This window comes from Heterodontus francisci, chromosome 32, assembly GCF_036365525.1.
Source record: "Heterodontus francisci isolate sHetFra1 chromosome 32, sHetFra1.hap1, whole genome shotgun sequence".
In the NCBI taxonomy this organism is placed as follows: domain Eukaryota; kingdom Metazoa; phylum Chordata; class Chondrichthyes; order Heterodontiformes; family Heterodontidae; genus Heterodontus; species Heterodontus francisci.
In genome coordinates this window covers 18,482,153-18,503,327 of record NC_090402.1, presented here as the reverse complement: position 1 = coordinate 18,503,327, position 21,175 = coordinate 18,482,153, and the positions used below count along the sequence as shown (strand labels likewise).

The window sequence follows — 21,175 nt, the reverse complement described above, 5'->3', positions numbered from 1 at the left end:
AATTAAGCTGGAAAAAATATTTTCAATTCCGCAGTTATAATCCTGGGCAGCTGTATAAAATCATTACACCATCGCTAAGGAAGCCAGTAATTGGGCAATACGTCCGTTGCAAAGAAGACATTTGTTAGTGCAAAGATATTGGTGCGATGCCGGCAGTAAAAGATATGGAGGAAAAAAAAATCAGAGACGCTCTTTACCTTTCATTCTCCACACTCCTAAATCCAGGTAAGATGTGCCGAAAACTGCTGTTCCTGTCGAGCTTGGGCTGGCTCTTTGTCCTTTTGATGGAGCCTTTCAGCCGACGGCTCAGGAACCCCTGTTGGCAAATAACAAGAGGAGAGACTATTGAGGCACTTCCGTCCGAATGAAAGTCTACGAATGGCCGGCACAGCCGTTGCTGCGAGCAGCGCACATCGTCAGGTCGCTGCACATCGGCACATCCCAGGGCTGGGAACAGCGGGAAGCGGCAGCGCGGCGTTCACTGTACACTCCCTCTGCCTTGGTTGCCTTAGCGACCATTAGCTCTCAATAACTGTAGCTGTCTTGTGCGTAAGAAAGGATGGCAAAGGCATATTACCAGTTCAGTACCTGTGAAACTTTTCTGCATTTTGAAACACTATAATTACATTTAGAAACTGCAGCGTGTAACAATTTCCGCGTTAGTTGAGACACGAATATCTGCTCCTTTTATATACAGTCTCCATCTCGTAAGAAAACTGTTCACACGTAGCAGTTCAATGCACCATAAGTTTCTCACAGTAATGCAAAACGAGCATAAATATGCATTGCACTGAATATTCTGAACTCTGTTACAGGTATGCGGTGAGAGTGACCCTAAACTAAATGACTTCATAGTCAATTTTTTAAAAATGAGCTCAGCGTTAAAATGCTGAATGTTAAAAAAAAAATGTTTTTTTTTGTTTCTAAAATTGAAGACTAAGGCATGTTTCTGATGCTATCATTATCTGGGGTTAAGTGCAACATTTTTAAGCGTCAGTAAACAATAGATAAAATGCTAAATTGTCCATGAAATTAAGAGTACAATAACGATTTAAACCATACACACAAATGTTGAAACACGCAGGCTTATTAATCTAAATGCTGCTGAAAATTTGGAAATAAAGTCAATGTCGTCTAGTCGCAATGTTTGACCAAATTGAGTTGCCTTTCATTTCATTAAACTGGAAAAAGATATCCAGTTACATGCGGGAGTAAACTTCTTAAATGCGCAGTGTCCATGTGCTGTGACGATGGTTTTATAAAAGGTGAATATTTAATAATGAAAACACATAATTACAGGTCTTTCGATTGATGAGATTTTTCTAGCTTTACTTGGAAGCTCCAGCATTTGAAATTTACAGTTTTTATAACTGCCGTGTCTTCAAAATATGATGATTACTAAGGTTTATTTTTTTTTAAACTTAACAGACGATATTGGAGCAATCAAATTAAATGAGCACTTTGTGCACAAGGCAATTTTTGGTGCAATTATCAGGCTCTGGAAAGATTTCATAAATGAAAGTGTATGTTGGTAGGTATCTTTGGAAACTTTTTAAAAAAGGTTTTGTGTACCAATAATTTAGATTGTTGCAGTACTGGTCTATGCAGTACATTGAGTGCAGCATATTGTATATTAGTACTACCTCTTTCCTTCTCGGTAGCCTACTAAAACATTCAGCTACCTTCAGACAGTGTCAGCAGAATAGCAAAGATATTGAACAGAGTATTATATTTTCAGAGCTAGGTATTTCATTACATGTCCAGTGTTCACCGGCTTAAATTCTAGACTTGACATTGAACAGTTATGAAATTCCTTGTGAAAAATAGTGATTGTGAATTCAAGTTTAAAGCTTAGTAGTATTATTGGCTGCTGTTTAATCTGCCACTCGATTTTCAAAAGAACCACGCTCTTTTTGTCTTATATATGTTATAAACAGAATTTCAGGAACTCACAATGAATTATCTAATAAACCCAATTAATCATAAGGTATGTGAAGTGTGAACTGATTTCTGAATAAAATGATGAATAATTAACACTATCTGTGATCGTGAGTCCAGGAGGGTGCATTACCTATTTGGTGCCAGAGTAAGGGATATCTTAAAACGGCCGTAAGGAATTTGGAAGGGGATAGAGAAGAACTAATTGTCATGGTCCATGTCAGAAGCAGCAACTTAGAAAGAACAGTCCTGCTTATGGAGTATCAGGAGCCATGAACTAGGGCGGCACTGTCACGCAGTGGTTAGCACCACAGCCTCACAGCTCCAGTGACCCGGGTTCAATTCTGGGTACTGTGTGGAGTTTCCAAGTTCTCCCTGTGTCTGCGTGGGTTTTCTCCGGGTGCTCCGGTTTCCTGCCAAAAGACTTGCAGGTTGGTAGGTAAATTGGCCATTATAAATTGCCCCTAGTATAGGTAGGTGGTAGGGAAATATGGGGATGTGGTAGGAATATGGGATTAGTGTAGGATTAGTATAAATGGGTGGTTGATGTCGGCACAGACTCGGTGGGCCGAAGGGCCTGTTTCAGTGCTGTATCTCTAAACTCTAAACTAAACTAAATTAGGAAGGACCTTTAGGGTGGTAATCTCCAGATTCGAGCCGAGCCATGTGCTAATGAGCATAGGGAGGAACAGATCCAGAAAGTGACTGCATGGTGGAAAGTCTGGTGTGGAAAGCAAGGGTTTCAGTTCATGGGACACTGGCACCAGTATTGTGCCGCTGGGATAGGTTCCAGCTGAATCTGACTGGGACCAATGTCCTAGCTGAAAGCATAAATAGGATTGAAAGAAAGGACATTTTCTACTACAACAGTGACTGCACTTCAAAAGTACTTAATTAGCTGTAAAGTGTTTTGGGATGTCCTGTGGTCCTGAAAGATGCTATGTGAATGCAAGTCTTTTTTCTTTTTTAAACAGCAAAAGTGGGGGAGGGTTTGGGTGGATACAATAGTAAATTAAATATAAGAGCAAAGATCAAACTATAAAAAAAGATAAAGACAACAAACTCAGGAAACAGGAAAGGTTATCAGAAGTAATAATAAAATAGATTAATAGATTGAAAAGTAAGTGAACTATGAAGGAACGAGGATGGAGCTAAGGAAGATAAACTGGAGAAAATTATTGACAAAGAAGTAAAACAATAATGGGCGATGTTTACAAGATAGATTAGTACACATACACAAAGCACATAAACAACAAAGGAGAGGATGGCAAAAGGCAATATGATGGATTTAGGAAAGAGATTAAAAAAAAAGACAATGAGGCAAATATGACAGATGAAATTAAAACACAAAAAAATTAAAATATATAGGTAATTATAGGCACATAGTAACAAGGCGAATTAAGATAGCGATAAAGCCACTATGGGATGAGCTAGATATGAGATGTGATAAACTCAGGAGATGATACTGAAATAGCACGAATGCTGAATACTTTCCATCAGTTCTCACTGAAGAGGCTACCAAAAAGGAAATGACAGCAGTAAAAGTCAAAAGCAATATTGTAACAGTTAAAAAAGGAGATACTAAACAAACTAAAGGAGAACAAACCCTTGGGTCCAGACGAATATCACCAATGAATACTTAGAGATTTGGGAGGAGACAGCAAAGGCACTAGTATCACTACATTAAACTTCAATAGAAAAAGGAAGAGTGTCACAGCAAATGTAATTCCTATCTTCAAAAAGGGAAACAGAACTGACAGAGAACTGTAGATCAGTTAGCTTAACACCAGTTGTAGGAAAGTTACTATAATCTTTGCTGAAGATTAGATTAAAAAAATCTAGAGAACAAATATATATAAATAAGCATGAATTTCCAAAAGAAAGGTCATATATAACCAACCTTGTTTACTCTTTCTTCAAATAATTCAGTAAGTGCAATGCAGTGAATGTATTATTCATGGTTTTTCAGAAGACCTTCAATAAGGTGCCACATAAGAGACTCCTAACAAAGGTCAAAGGCGTGTGAAGTCAGCAGAATGGATTGAAAGATGGCTACAAAACAGAAAACTGAGTTTAGAAATTAAGGAAAGTTTCTCAAACTGGCAAAAAAAAGGAAGCAAAGCTCAGCAGGGAACTGTGATAGGACAGTGTTGTTCACCATATAAATAAATGATTTGGACTTAGAAATTGGAGTTCTGGAGGTAAAATTTGCCAATGATTCCAAATTTGGGGTATAGCTAATAATGTGGTGGGTGGCACCAAAATGCAGAGTCATAAATAGATCTGCAGAGTGGACAGATAACTGGCAAATGGAATTCAATATAGCAAAGTGTTAGGTGCTTCACTTTTGTAGGAAGAATAACGAGGCCACTTATTCCTTGGAAGGTTAGAAATTAAATGGGGTAGAGGAGCAAAGAGATCTGAGAATACAGATACATAAATTACAAAAAGTAGTAACACAAGTTGAGAAGGCCATTAAATAATGAGAAAAATGTTATGGGGGTGCATTTCTACAAGAATAGAATACAAAAGGCAGAGAGGTCATGTTAAAACAGGAAACTTAAGAAGTCTTTAAAATTATGAAGGAGTTCAATAGGGTAAATATGGAGAAACTGCTTCCAATTGTGGGTGAGTCCAGATCAAAGGAAATTAATGTAAAATAACCACTAACAGATCAAATAAAAAATTTAGGAGGAATTTCATTACAGAGTGGTGAGAATGTGGAAAATGCTGTCACATGGAGTGGCTGAAGCAGATAGTATTGAGCATTTAAGGGAAGCATTGATGCATGTATGAGGGAAACTAGAATAGAGAGATAAGAGAGAAGGATGGATAGAGGTATTGAGATTGGGAGGAGACTCATGTAGAGTATAAACCCTGGCATAGACTAATTAGGGGCAAATGTCCTGTTTTCTGCATTGTAAATTCTATGTAATGCCATGCAGCTCTTTGAATTCATTATTTTGGTGGATTATTGAAAAGAATTTGAAAGAATATCTGTTTAATAGACAAAAGAATGGCATTTACAGACCACTAGGATATATCTCAACTAAAATCTATATGTTTGCAAAAAGGAAGGTGGGATATCAAGATACCTTCTATTTCATCATTTTTCTTCTGTTCAATAAACTCAAGAAGCATAGAAACTTACCGCATAGATGGAGGCCATTCAATCCATCATACCGGTATCAGATCTTTGAAGGAGCTATCCAATTAGTCCCACTCTCTTGATCTTTCCCCGTATCCCTGCAAATTTTTCCTTTTCAAGTATATGTCTAATTCTCTTTTGAAAGTTACTATCGAATGTGCTTCCTTTAGTGCATTCCAGAACATCATAACTTTCTGCGTAAAAAAGAAATTCACCTCATCTTCTTTCTCCTGGTTCTTTGACCAATCCTCTTAAATCTGTATCTTCTGGTTAGCCACCCTCCCATCAATGGAAAAAAATTCTTGCTATCAACTCTATCAAAACCCTTCATAATTTGGAACACTTCTGTTAAATTTCCCCCTATCCTTCTCTGCTCTTCCAGAACAATCCCAGCATCTCCAGTCTCTCCCCATAATGAAGACCCTCATCCATGGTACCATTCTAGTAAATCTCCTTTGCACAGTCTCTAAGGCCTTGACATCCTTCTTAAAGTATGGTGCCCAGAACTGGACACTATACTCCAGCTGAGACCTAACCAATCAATGATAAAGGTTTAGCATAACTTCCTTACTTTTACAGAGCCAAGGATCCTGTATCAACCTTATCAACTTGTCCTGTCACCTTCAATGGTATGTGTATGTGAACCCCCAGGGTCTCTCTGTTCCTGCACCCCCTTTAATATTGTACCATTTCCCCTCATTCTTCCTTCCTTCCACTTCACACTTTTCTGCATTAAATTTCATCTGTCACATGTCTGCCCATTTCAACAGTCATCCTCAAGTTTGGTCCTATCTTCCTCTTGTTTACTAAATTTTCAAGTTTTGTGTTATCTGCAAATTTTGAAGTTATGCTTCCCATACTTACGTACAGGTCATTAACATAAATCAAATAGAGCTGTGGCCCTAATACAAACTCCTGGTGGGACACCACTGTACACTTCCCTCCAGTCTAATAAACAAATGTTCAACTGCACTACCTTTATCAACCCTCTGTGATTTTCTCGAAAAATTCAATCAAGTTTGTCAGTTATGATTTGCCTTTAACAAATTTGTGTTTTCTGTCATTTATTAACTCATGTTCTTCCAAGTGATACTTAATTTTGCCCCAGATTATAGTCTCTAGAAGTTTCTTCACCGTCTCATTTAGCTGACTGGCTTACCTATAGTTACCGGGTTTATCCCTCTCCCCTTTTTTGAACAGAGGATTAACATTTAGAACCATAGATCCATAGAAAAGTTACAGCTCAGGAAGAGGCCATTCAGTCCATCGTGTCTGTGCCAGCTGAGAAAACTAGCTGCCTATTCTAATTCCACCTTCCAGTACCTGGTCCATAGCCTTGCAGGTTACACCACTACAGTGCAGGTCAGGTACCTTTTAAATGAGTTGAGGGTTTCTGCTTCCACCACCGATCCTGGCAGTGAATTTCAGATACCCACCACCCTCTGGGTGAAAAAGCTTTTCCTCATGTCCCCTCTAATCCTTCTACCAATCACCTTAAATCTGTGCCCCCGGTAATTGACCTCTCCGCTAGGGGAAACGGGTCCTTCCTGTCTACTCTATCGATACCCCTCATAAATTTGTATACCTCAATTAAGTCACCCCAGAGTCTTCTCTGTTCTAAGGAAAACAACGTGAGCCTATCCAATCTTTCCTCATAGCTGGCAACATTCTTGTAAATCTCCTCTGTACTCTCTCCAGAGCAATTATGTCCTTCCTGTAATGTGGTGACCAGAACTGTATGCATTACTCCAGCTGTGGCCTAACCAACATTTTATACAGTTCCAGCATTACACCCTGCTTTTGCATTCTATACCTCAGCCAATAAAGGAAAGCAATCCATATGCCTTCTTCACCATTCTATCTATCTGTCCTTCCACCTGTAGACATGCACTCTAAGGTCTCACACTTCTTCTACCCCTCTCAATATCCTCCCGATTATTGTGTATACCCCACTTTATTTGCTCTCCCCAAATGCAGTACCTCACACTTCTCTGGATTAAATTCCATTTGCCACTTTTCCGCCCACTCAACCAAACCATTGATATCATTCTGCAGTCTACAGCTATCCTCTTCACCAGCAACTACACGGCCAATTTTTGTGTCATCTGCAAATTTCCCAATCATGTCTCACACATTTAAGTCCAAATCATTAATATATACCACAAATAGCAAGGAACCCAACACTGAGCCTTGTGGAACGCCACTGGAAACCGCTTTCTATTCACAAAAGCATACGTCGACCATTATCCTTTGTTTCCTTTCACTGAGCCAATTTTGGATCCAACTCGCCACATTCCCGTGTCCCATTGGCTTTTTCTTTTCTTACCAGTTTGTCTTGTGGGACCTTGTCAAATGCCTTCCTAAAATCCATGTAGACGACATCCACTGCACTACTCTCATTAATCCTCAAAAAATTCAATTACGTTGGTAAGACATGACATTCCCTTAACAAATCCATGCTATCCCTGATTAATCCGTGTATTTCTAAGTGACAGTTTATCCTATCTGTCAGAATTGATTCTAATAATTTGCAACCCTCCAGTCCTCAGAATCCACTGTCACTATCCGAGGATGATTGAAAGAACGTGGCCACAGCATCCGCCTCCCCTTGGATGATGAATCAGTTTTTCTCCATGTCGAACACCAATTGGAAGAAGCACTGAGGGTAGCAACGGTACAGAATGTATTCTGGGTGGGAGACTTCAATGTCCATCACCAAGCGTGGCTCGGAAGCACTACTACTGACCGAGCTGGCCAAGTCCTAAAGGACGTAGCTGCTACAGGATCTGCGGCAGGTGGTGAGGGAAAAACCTACTTGACCTCGTCCTCACCAATCAGTCGCAGATGCATCTGTTGATGACAGTATTGGTAGGAGTGACCACCGCACAGTCCTTGTGGAGACGAAGTCCCGTCTTCACATTGAAGATATCCACCATCGTGTTGTGTGGCACTACCACCATGCTACATGGGATAGATTTCGAACAGATGTAGCAACTCAAACTGAGTATCCATGAGGCGCTGTGGGCCATCAACAGCATCAGAACTGTATTCAACCACAATCTGTAACCTCATTGGCCCGGCATATCCCCCACTCAACCATTATTATCAAGCCAAGGGATGAACCCTGGTTCAAAGAAGAGTGCAAAAAGGCAAACCAGGAGCAACAGCAGGCATACCTAAATATAAGGTGTCAGCCTGGTGAAGCTACGACGCAGGACTACTTTCACAGCAAACAGCGGAAGCAGCATGCGATAGACAGGGCTTAACGATCCCACAACCAACGGATCAGATCTAATCTCTGCTGTCCTGCCACATCCAGTCGTGAATGGTGGTGGACAATTAAACAACTAACATGAGGAGGAGGCTCCACAAATATTCCTATCCTCAACAATGGGGGAGCCCAGTACATCAGTGCAAAAGACGAGGCTGAAGCATTTGCATCCAACTTCCAGAAGTGCCAAGTGGATGATCCATCTTGGCCTGCTCCTGAGATCCCCAGCATCACAGATGTCAGTCTTCAGCCAATCTGATTCACTCCACATGATATCAAGGAACGGCTGAAGGCGCTGGATACTGCAAAGGCTATGGGCCCTGACAACATTCCGGTAATAGTACTGAAGACTTGTTCTCCAGAACTAGATGTGCCCCTAGCCAAGCTGTTCCAGCTCAGCTGCAACACTGGCATCTATCTGGCAATGTGGAAAATTGCCCAGGTATGTCCTGTCCACAAAAAGCAGGACAAATCCAACCTGCCCAATTACCACCCTATCAGTTTACTCTCGATCATCAGCAAAGTGATGGAAGGTGTTGTTGACAGTGCTATCAAGCGGTACTTGCTCAGCAATGACCTGCTCACTGATGCTCAGTTTGGATTCCGCCAGAGCCACTCAGCTCCTGACCTCATTACAGCCTTGGTCCAAAAATGAACAAAAGAGCTGAGGTGAGGTGAAAGTAATTGCCCTTGATATCAAGGCAGCATTTGACTGAATATGATATCAAGGAGCCCTAGCAAAACTGGAGTCAATGGGAATTGGGGGAAATCTCTCTGCTGGTTAGTCGTACCTAGCATAAAGGAAGATGGTTGTGGTTGTTGAAGGTAAGTCATCTCAATCCCAGGACATCACTGCAGGAGTTCCTCAGGGTAGTGTCCTAGGCCCAACCATCTTCAGCTGCTTCATCAATGACCTTTCCTCCATCATAAGGTCAGAAATGGGGATGTTTGCTGATGATTGCACAATGTTCAGCACCATTTGCAACTCCTCAGATACTGAAGCAGCCTGTGTCCATATGCAGCAAGACTGGACAACATTGTGGCTGATAAGTGGCAAATAACATTCATGCCACACAAGTGCCAGGCAATGACCATCTCAAACAAGAGAGAATCTAACCATCTCCCCTTGATGTTTAATGGCATTAGCATTGCTGAATCCCCACTATCAACATCCTGGGGGTTACCATTGACCAGAAACTGAACTGGAGCAGCCACATAAATGCTGTGGCTACAAGAGCAGGTCAGAGGCTGGGAATTCTGTGGCGAGTAACTCACCTCCTGTCTCCCCAATGCCTGTCCACCATCTACAAGGCAGAAGTCAGGAGTGTGATGGAATACTCTCCACTTATCTTGATGGGTGCAGCTCAACAATAGTCCAGAAGCTTGACACCATCCAGGACAAAGCAGCCTGTTTAACTGGTACCCCATCCACCATCTTCAACATTCACTCCGTTCACCACCGACACACAATGCCTAGTTGGATGTCCAACATTTCAGGAGATAGCTCTGTGCACATGTGCACCTGCACACACGCAGAGCTCTTGTCCTTGGAATTACATTTTAATTCTTTCGAGAGTTCAAGCAACAATATCCGTACATTTAACAGAATTGATTGTGTTTAAAATGTGGTCAATTGGAGCCCCTTCACTTTCAATTCCAATTAAGGGTTCAAACTCCAGTCCAGGACCCGAGTGCATAATCCTGGCTGATACTTCAGTATAGTACGGTGCGGTGCTGGATTGTCGGAGGTGTCGTTGTAGTATAAACATGGCCTGAAATGGGATACCATGGCTTGTGAGCATAGATTTATACTTATATAGTCTAGATAGTTAACTGTGAGTTGCTTAGAGTTATGGTTCTGAAACACTATAGAACTGGTAGCATTTTAGAAAGTTTGTTAATTCAAAGAGAAGCTTCAATAAAATCCTACATATATACAGTCTGTGCTTTGCTGTATGCTTCAATAACTATAGTACTGTCAGACGTTCCACACATGACACGGAATTGGTAGTCAAGTTTTAATAAAAATTTGTGTGATAATGGAATAGAACTTGATGTCACAGTGGGGCAAATATCAAAATAACGACTTCCCAAGCTGCCTCTCAGCAGTAGTTTAAAGCATAAGAATTGGTAAAAAGTGGGAACTGAGATACATCATATATGTTGTGTTACTAGAGTAGTAATGTAGAAGCCTGTACTAATAATCCAAAGAGTACGAGTTCAAATCCCACCATGGCAGTTTGAGAATTTGAATTCAGGTTTTTTAAAGATCTGGAAATAAAAAGCTGGTATCAGTAAAAGTGGCCATGAAGCCTAGTCTGGTCTCTATGTGACTGTAGTCCCACACCAATGTGGTTGACTGTCCTCTGAAGTGGCCTCACATATGCTCAGTTTTATCAAACTGCGAGCAGTTCAAGAAGGAGGCCTACCACCACCTTCACCAGGCAACTGGGGGTGAGCAACAAGTGCCATCCTTGCCAATAACATCCACATCTCAAGAATAAAATTAAGTCTCCTTTCATAGTTATTAGAATTGTGCAATAAAGACAAGTACATTTAAGTATACTGAATACTTGTAAGCCAATTATTTCAGTAACAGTTTTGGATTCTATACTATTATTGACGTAATACTGAACACAAAGACATGCTATCGATGAGTTTCCTGATATTGATGACTGTTTTAGCATTTGTTTTCACCTTGTGCCAAGATGTTGTGGTAAAGCCGTATAGCCAAGGAACATTACATTTGTTATTTCAGTTAAATCTTTTTAAATCAAACATTAAATTCAATTTAATACCACAATATAGCTATTTAGTTATATGAACAGCTTTTCTTTACTTCTCCTTGTTACAAATGACTGAAGTATGCTAGTCAAGGCTGCACCAGCTAGTGATTTAGTCGAAGAACTATCCATAACAGATTTTAATAGGATGTTCACCATGTTGTGATAGGCAATTTATTTTTGCCCTGACCTATTTATATTCCAACATTCAAGTTGTAATTAAAGTTTTGTCATTGCATTTTTGCAGACTGTGTATTCGAAATGAAAAATTGCTGGTATATGCTACCTATAGTCACACTCATTTTTTGATAGACAAGGGTATAGGTAGTTTGGGCTGCCAACCTCACCACAGCCTCTGAGAATGCTGCTTTGTAATTGTTTCAGAGCTGTAATATTTTTTGACAGTTTCACTTCTTCCTCCTTTTCCCTAAAGCATTCTATAAAAACTCCCTTTTGCACCCCAGCCAGGAATTGACACAAATCTGAATGAATCTTGGGATCTCAACTGGTGTCCTCTAGTTGGCATTTTAACACACTATTTACTGCTGGCATTTTTAAAGTTTTGGTATTCTCACCCCTAATTTTCACTACTGCCAGCTGAAGAAAAATGTTGCTGACTTGTTCCAAAACTTCTATTAATGACACTCCAGAATCAATTGTTAGGTGGTGTGTAAAAACAGCCCACTGCCTGGGCTTTCCCTGGTAGCACAGGTGGGGTTGCAAACTTATCGGGCTGAATTTTATGAGTGCGTCGCAAATCGCAGCGGTGCGCTCTGATCTCGGTGGTCTGCTTGAGCAGATCCGCCGTCACTGAGCCCCTGCGATATTTCGCAAGGGGGCTTATTTAAATGGAGGGGGAGGAGTTGCTGCCCCTGATGACATAGAGGGGGCGGCCTCACCACTGCGCAGGTGATGGCGCCATTTATAAAGGACTGCAACCCTTACTGGCAATTTTAATTTTTAAAGGGACAAAGAGGGCAAATTAAAAGTTAAAACTTTATTAACCAATCAAAGCCCTTTCTCCCACCACCAGCAGCCCTCCCCCCCCCCTCCAGTGACCATTTCATGTACTTTACAAACATAAGAAACTTCTTTTTCTGAACGGAGTTCCAAAGGTGCGTGGGTTCCGGCCGATGGCTGGAATATCGGTGTGGGATGGCCGCTGGGACAAGTCCATTTGCATATATTTAGCTTAATTTTAATATTGAAATGAATGCCCCGCGCTGCACTGAGGCCTCGCCGCTGCCGGTAAAACGTGGTCTGGCCTTCTCGCCGTTGGGGGTCGTGGTGGGCCTCTCCCGGAAGAATTTATCGGGTCGCCCCGCCACGACCCCTGACATCAGGGGGCAAGTAAAATTCAGCCCATCATGTGGGGAAACCGAGGTATGGACCCTTCTCCCGCTTACTTAAAATATAACCTGTTAAAGCAGCCATTAATTTGACCTATCTCCTTACTATGAAACACTGTTCTTTTCAAAACTTCCTTACAAGTGAAAAACTAAGTTTTAAGGAATAGTGGCTGCTCTCCTAGTTCTACTTATTTTGTACTGCCAAAACAAAACTATGATTCAAATTCAAAATACTGCAGATGCTGGAAATCTTGAATAGAAACAGGAAATACTAGGAATACTGCCATTTCTGACGAAAGGTCATCAACCTGTAACATTGAGCTGAATTTTCCCAGTCCCACGGAGACAGATTTGGAGGTGGGACCGGAGCAAAGTTAGGGAATCTCGTGTTGGGATGGCTCCCCGAAGTGTTCCCGCTTCTGAGCAATCTTGCCGGAAAGTGGGATCTGACTAGCACCGGGTACCTACCCTGCAGGAAGCTAATTAAGATCAATTAAGTGCGCCCTTGGGGACAAACAGGTGATGCCACCAGGATCTTCGCCACCTCTTTTAAATCGTCCCCATCCCCGGGACTAGCGGGCTATAGCTGCGGCTACAGATCATCCTTTGGAGGGGCTCCCCATCCACAATGATGGCCTGACGGCCATAGTCATACTTTTAAACAATTTTAGAAGTTTTCAGAGCATGCCTCCATCTGGAGGTGCCCTCACGGTCCCCCACCTACAACAGCAGCGCCCACCTCTCCCACTGGGGCTGCTGGCTGCCCACAGTCTTTAGCACTCCGATTGGTCCTCCTGCCTGTGCAGCCCACCCACCATCCCAAATTGGACTGGCGTCCTAGAGGCATCTACCTCTGGGAAGGTACATAGGTGGACAGAGCTCGGACACCATCAGGGCCAGGGCCCTGATGCCCGCTGGAAAATTCAGTCCATGAACTCTTTTTCTCTCTCTACAGATGCTGCCAGACTTGCTGAGTATTTCCAGCATTTTCTGTTTTAACACCACAATCTAAATCTTGGAGATCAAATCCATGCTGAACTTTGAACTACTGTTTCACCTAATGCAAATTTGACAATTATGACAATATATATTTTCAAAACTATATATCTTGGAAGTAAAATTAACATTGATAGGCAGTGATACAGATCCAGGGTAGCACCAGTATAAATACTGCAACTTGGCCTGTATGAGAGCCCACAGGCAAATATAGCTGAGAGCCAACACAAGGAGGAAAAAAAAAGTTTGGTAATCCTAATGACGGCTTACTGTTCTTGACCCTTCTGTTGCCCTTTGCTTCTGCGTTCTGTCTATTTGGCAGCTTATCACAACCTATAGAGATGCTAACAACTTCATACTTGCACAACATACTCTGCAGGAGGGAGAATGTTCTGTGATAATTTAAATTCATCTTTATATAGCACTGTTCATTACTTATTTATGTATTTTACCTTTTAGGACAGACAGGTGTTTTGAGTGTACATATATTTAGTGACTGGCTTGGAACCATATACTAAAGTTCAGGAAATCTTAACTAGTTAAGGACATTGCTACTTATTAGTACACAGAGGTAATCAATATAGAAAATATGTTCTACTTATTTTGATATTACAAATCAAAATTGTTTCTCCATTGAGATAGATAAACTTTATCTGTTATGCTACTCTATCCACCAAATAAATGCTATAAAATGGTGACTTTTTTTTTAATGGTCAAATTATTATGTTTGGATATATTTCTGGATTGGTTCCAAAGTTGTTAAAACTGTAAATTCAATTTTAAATCATGTTGTTACATCTGTTCCAAAAATTACAAATGACTAATCTTCCACTTTAAAGTAATGTATTGAAAGCTTATAATTACAGGTAATGAATCAATATAGTTCTGTTTAGCAGGGTAAAATACTTGTCAGAGAGCAATGGATGATATTAATAATCAAGTCTTACCAGAAGAGCACGTGGATAAAAGCTTCAATAGACTATTTCCTAATATTAGTTATGCTAATTAGGACCCAAATTGCATATGCAAATTCTAACTGGAAAATAGCTTTTGCTCTGCATCTCAAAAGTTTTATGGCAAGTTTTATGGCATTTTAGAGTATGTTATGTTGTTCATGAGGCTTGGTAATTAGTTTCAAGTTTCATATGCAAATTGTTATTTAGAAACTACACTTCCCAAAATGTAAAACCCACAGGTCCTATTTTTACAAAGCTTTGAAATTTATTAACTTTACAGAATCATTTACTCTGCAAATCATCAGCAAATCAAGATTTCAGCCCTATATGTATCAAAGTCTCATTCTATCAAACTGGAAGAATGCCCCTTTTGGTCTGAACAAAACTGTTTGATGTTAAAATGTGTTTTTTGTCCTCTTTCCAATTTTGTATCAAATATGTCTGAGAAGGAGAGGGGATAGATGACTTAGTCCTAGACTTCTGACAACATCATTAAGAACTAGTCGCTAGGAGCTGTGTAAGAATGCCCAGAGGATAAGTCATCTTCCAGTATTTCTGCCCCATACAAAGTTGCAATTGGTCACTGCTCTGTGTACCCCCCACAGACAGGAGGCTGGAATTAGGAACTCAGCAACATGGGGGAAACCAAAATCATGAAATCACATTTACCATGACACTATGTACTTTGCTGAAAGTGCCATTCCAATTTATCCCAAACTTTTATTTTGTTCTTATATCTTTAAAAACAACATTGCTTTTTCAAGTATTAGCCAATGTTGGTTAAAACAAAGAGTCTGTATAGAAGCCAAGGTTCAATAAAGAGTGCAGGATAGCATGTCAGGAGCAGCACCAGGCATACCTCAAAATGAGATGCCAACCTGGTGAAGCTACAACACAGGACTGCTTGTATGCCTAACAGCAAAAGCAGCATGCAATAAACAGAGCTAAGCAATCCCAAAACCAATGGATCAGATCTAAGCTTATAGTCCTGCCACATCCAGTCGTGAATGGTGGTGGACAATTAAAGAACTAACAGGAGGGGGAGGTTCCACAAATATCCCATCCTCAATGATGAAGCAGCCCAGCACATCAGTGCAAAAGGAAAGGCTGAAGCATTTGCAACCATTTTCAGTCAGAAGTGCCGAGTAGATGATCTATCTCGGCCTCCTCCTGAGGTCCCAGCATCACAAATGCCAGTCTATAGCCAATCCAATTCAATTCACTTCACATGATATCAAGAAACGGCTGGAGGCACTGGATACTGCAAAGGCTATGGGTCCTGATAACAGTCCAGTTGTAGTACTGAAGACATGCGGTTCAGAACTGGGCACACCCCTTGCCAAGCTGTTCCAGCTAAAGCACTGGTATCTACCCAGCAATGTGGAAAATTGCCTAGATAAGTCCTCCCCACAAAACAAAGGTCAAATTCAATTTCACCAATTACAATCCCATCAGTCTACTCTTGATCATCAGCAAAGTGATTGAAGGTGTCATTGACTGTGCTATCAAGCACCACTTAAACAGCAATAACCTGCTCACCAATGCTCAGTTTGAGTTCCACCAACAAAAGAGTATCTAACCATCTCCCCTTGACATTCAATGGCATTACCATTGCTGAATTCCCCACGATCAACATCCTGGGGGTTATCATTGGCCAGAAACTGAACTGGAGCAGCCACATAAGTACTGTGGCTACAACAGCAAGTCAGAGGCTGGGAATTCTTTGGCGAGTAACCCACCTCCTAATTCCCCAAAGCCTGTCCACCAGCTACAAGGCACAAGTCAGAAGTCAGGAGTGTGATGGAATACTCTCCATTTGCCTGGATGAATGTGGCTCCAACAACACTCAGGAAGCTTGACACCATCCAGGACAAAGCAGCTTGGTTACCACAGAACCATAGAAAAGTTACAGCACAGAAAGAGGCCATTCAGCTCATCATGTCTGCGCCAGCTGAAAAAACTAGCCGCCCACTCTATTTCCACCTTCCAGCACCTGGTCCGTAGCCTTGCAGGTTACACCACTTCAGTGCAGGTCAGGTACCTTGTAAATGAGTTGAGGGTTTCTGCCTCCACCACCGATCGGGTAGTGAATTCCAGACACCCAACACCCTCTGGGTGAAAATGTTTTTCCTCATGTCCCCTCTAATCCTTCTACCAATCACCTTACATCTGTGCCCCCTGGTAATTAACCTCTCCGCTAGGGGAAACTGGTCCTTCCTGTCTACTCTATCGATGCCCCTCATAATTTTGTACACCTCAATTAAGTCACCCCAGAGCCTCCTCTGTTCTAAGGAAAACAACCTGAGCCTATCCAATCTTTCCTCATGACTGTAACTTTCAAGCCCTGGCAACAAATGATAAAGCAGATGAGCTGAGGGCACAGATAGACACGTGGCAGTATTATATCATAGCTATTACAGAAATATGGCGTAAGGAGGGACAGGAATGGCAGCTCAACGTTCCTGGTTACAGTGTTTTCAGACGCGACAGGGAAGGAGATAAGAAAGGAAGGGGAGTGGCAGTTTTGGTCAAAGAAACTATTACAGCTGTGAGGAAGGATGATATGTTGGAAGGTTCATCAAATGTTTAGAGATACAGCACTGAAACAGGTCCTTCGGTCCACCGAGTCTGTGCCGACCATCAACCACCCATTTGTACTAATCCTACACTAATTCCATATTCCTACCACATCCCCACCTGTCCCTATATTTCCCTACCACCTACCTATACTAGTGACAATTTATAATGGCCAATTCACCTATCAACCTGCAAGTCTTTGGCATGTGGGAGGAAACCGGAGCACCTGGAGGAAACCCACGCAGACACAGGGAGAACTTGCAAACTCCGCACAGGCAGTACCCGGATTTGAACCCAGGTCACTGGAGCTGTGAGGCTGCGGTGCTAACCACTGCACCACTGTGCTGCCCTGAGCCATATGGATTGAGCTAAGGAACAAAAAAGGGGCAATCACACAGCTGGGAGTGTGCTATAGACCCCCAAACAGTCAGAGGGAGATAGAAGAGCAGATATGTAGGTAAATCTCTGAGAAGTGCAAGAACAATAGGGCAGTAGTAGTAGGGGATTTTAACTACCCCAATATTAACTGGGCCAGTTTTAGTGTGAAAGGAATTGAGGGAGCAGAATTCTTGAGGTGCTTCAGGAGAACTTGCTTGGCCAGTATGTAGCAAGTCCAACAAGAGAGGGTGCAGTTTTAGACTTAGTTTTAGGAAATGAAGCTGGACAGGTGGAAGGAGTGGCAGGTGGAGAGCATTTTGCTGGTAGTGATCATAATTCAGTCAGTTTTAACATAATTATGGAAAAGGACAGAGATAGAACAGGAATTAGACTTCTCAATTGGGGCTAGGCCCAATTACTAAACTGAGGAGTGATTTAGCGAAAGTGGACTGGAAACAGCTACTTGAAGGTAAATCAGTGTCAGAGCAGTGGGAGGCATTTAAAGGGGAGATTCAAGGGGTTCAGAGTCAACATGTTCCCACAAAGAAAAAGGGTGAGACAGCCAAATCTAGAGCCCCATGGATGTTAAGGAGCTTACAGGGTAAGATAAGGCAGAAAAGGAAAGCTTATGTCCGACACTGAGAACTCAGTACGACAGAAAGCCGAGAGCAGTATAGAAAGTGGAGGGGTGAAATCAAAAAAGAAATTAGGAAAGCAAAGAGAGGGCATGAAAGAATATTGGCAAGCAAATTCAAGGTGAACCCAAAGATGTTTTATCAATACATTAAAATTAAGAGGATAACTAAGGAGAGAGCAGGGCCCATAAAAGACCAAAAAGGTAACCTATGTGTAGGGACGGAAGATGTTGGTATTGTTTTTAATGAATACTTTGCGTCTGTCTTCACAAAAGAGGGGGATGATGCAGATATTGTAGTTCAGGAAGAGGGGTGTGAAGTATTGGATGTGATAAACATAGGAAGTATTAATGGGATTAGCATCCTTGAAAGTTGATAAATCACCAAGGCTGGATGAAATGTACCCCAAGCTGTTAAAAGAAACAAGAGAGGAAATAGCGGAAGGTCTGACCATCATTTTCCAGTCCTCACTGGATACAGGCGTGGTGCCGGAGGATTGGAGAACTGCTAACGTTGTACTTCTGTTTAAAAAGGGAGCGAGGGATAGACTGAATAATTACAGGCCAGTCAGACTAACCTCAGTTGTGGGCAAATTATTGGAATCTATTCTGAGAGGCAGGATAAACTGTCACTTAGAAAGGCACAGGTTAATCAAGGATAGTCAGCGTGGATTTGGTAAGGGAAGATCTTGTTTGAACAACTTGATAGAATTTTTTGAAGAAGTAAGATAGAGGAGGGTAGTGCAGTTGATGTGGTCTACATGGATCTTAGCAAGGCTTTTGACAAGGCCCTTGACAAGGCCCCACATGGCAGACTGGTTAAAAAAATAAAATCCCATGGGATCCAGGGAAATGCAGCAAGGTGGATACAAAATTGGCTCAGCGGCAGGAAACAAAAGGTAATTGTTGATGGGTGTTTTTGCGACTGGAAGGCTGTTTCCAGTGGTGTTCCGCAGGGCTCAGTACCGGGTACCCTGCTTTTTGTGGTATGTATTAACGATTTGGACGTAAATGTAGCGGGCATGATCAAAAAGTTTGCGGATGACACAAAGATTGGCCATGTGGTAGCTAGTGAGGAGGATAGCTGTAGGCTGCAGGAAGATATTGATGTTCTGGTCAGATGGGCAGAAAAGTGGCAAATGGAGAAGTGTGAGGTGATGCATTTGGGGAGGTCAAACAAGGCAAAGGAATACACGATTAATGGGAAAATACTGAGAAGTTTTGATGAAGTGTGGGACCTTGGAGTGAATTCCACAGATCCCTGAGGTAGCAGGGCAGGTCGATAAGGTGGTTAAAAAGGTATATGGAATCCTTTCCTTTATTAGTCGAGGTATGGAATATAAGAGCAGAGAGGTTATGCTGGAACTGTATAACTCATTGGTTAGGCCACAGCTTGAGTACTGAGTGCAGTTCTGGTCATCTCATTACAGAAAGGATGTAATTGCACAAGAGAGGGTACAGAGGAGATTTACAAGGATGTTGCCAGGACTGGAAAAGTGCAGCTATGAGAAAAGGTTGGATAGCTTGGGATTGTTCTCCTTGGAACAGAGGAGGCTGACGGAAGATCCAATTAAAATGTACAAAATTTTGAGAGGCCTAGATAGCGTGGAAGTAAAGGGCCTATTCACCTTAGCAGAGAGGTCACTGACTAGGGGGCATAGATTTAAAGTGATTGGTAGAAAAATTAGAGGGGAGATGAGGAAAACCTTTTTCACCCAGAGGATGGTGGGGGTCTGAAACACACTGCCTGAAAGGGTAGTTGAGGCAGAAACCCTCAACTCATTCAAAAGGACTCTCGACATGCACCTTAAGTGCCATAATCTGCAGGGCTACAGACCAAATGCTGGAAGATGGGATCAAAGTGGGTGGATCGTTTTTTGGCCGGCACAGGCACGATGGGCCAAGTGGCCTCTTTCTGTGCCTTAAATGTTCTATGATTCTAACATTCTTGTAAATCTCCCCTGGTTACGCTCAGCACCACCATCTACTTGGCGCCCCATCCACCAACTTAAAAGTTCACTCACTCTATCACCGACGCACAGTGGCAGCAGTGTGTACCATCTACAAATTGCACTGCAGCAACTCACCAAGGCTCCTTCAACAGCACCTTCCAATCCTGCAACCTCTTTCGCCTAGAAGGACAAGGGCAGCAGATGCATGGAAACACACCATCCTGACTTGGAAATATATTGCTGTTCCTTCACTGTCGCTGGATCAAAATCCTGGGACTCCCTCCCTAATGGCACTGTGGGTGAACCTCCAGCAGATGGACTGCAGCGGATTAAGAAAGCAGCTCACTACCACCTTCTCAAAGGAAATAAGGGTTGGGTGACAAATGCTGGCCTTGCCAGCGACGCCCACATCCCATGAAATGAAAAAATAATTATTTGAAATTTAAAATAAACAGAAATTGGATAGACGTCAATTTACACATGATAATTTGGTTAGGCATACTTCCCCTAAACACCTGTTAGTAGCGCAGATAGGAAGTTAGGAATATAGGAACAGTAGACTCGATCATAGTTGATCTGCAGCTCAACTCCATTTATTCGCCATTGCTCCATATTCCTCGATACACTAACTTAACAAAAATCTATCAATCTCATTTCTACTGACTGAGTATCCGCAGTTGCGAGTTCCAGATTTCTACAGGCTTTGTGTGAAAATGTGCTCCTTAATTTCACTCTTAGCTTAAGTCTAATTTTAAGATTATGCCCTCTTCATTGGGATTCTCCCAACAAAAGAAATACTTTGCCTGGGCTGGATTTTCAATTTGGGGTCAGGAACCAGACGCCTGGATAATTTCTGAGTGCCAACCCTGCACCACAACTGTGTCGCTCACGCAACGCTATCTTGAAATGCAGATGCCCTAATTGGGCTGGTAGCAAGCTCAGCATCCAATTAGTGGTGACGAGCATAACCAGAGGGTGAGATGAGTGCAGAGCTCGAGCAGCAGAGGCAGGCGGTAGCCATGATGGGGTCTGCTGCTCAACAGTCTCAACAAGCACAATGGAGGGCCAGCAGTCTCAACAAGCACAATGGGCAAACGGAACAGTTGGAAGGTAAAGCACACGATCTGGCGCAAGATCCCCCAGCTCCTGAAATTCTTCTGCTTCAAAAAAAAATTTACCTTCTGCCCACTTTG

General features: G+C 42.0%; 1 protein-coding gene across 8 annotated transcripts in view; it reads right to left on the bottom strand.

Annotated features, from left to right (window-relative positions):
• Positions 1–21,175, bottom strand: part of LOC137347681 (disabled homolog 2-interacting protein-like) — an 860,897-nt gene that overhangs the window by 237,969 nt on the left and 601,753 nt on the right. For all 8 annotated transcript variants that reach the window (XR_010968997.1, XM_068012394.1, XM_068012395.1 and 5 more), the window contains one exon: positions 198–316. Coding sequence is in view for 7 of the 8 variants with exons in the window: in XM_068012394.1 (XP_067868495.1) it covers positions 198–316 (119 nt within the window). In the remaining variant the exon portion in view is untranslated. The remainder of the gene's footprint in view (positions 1–197; positions 317–21,175) is intronic.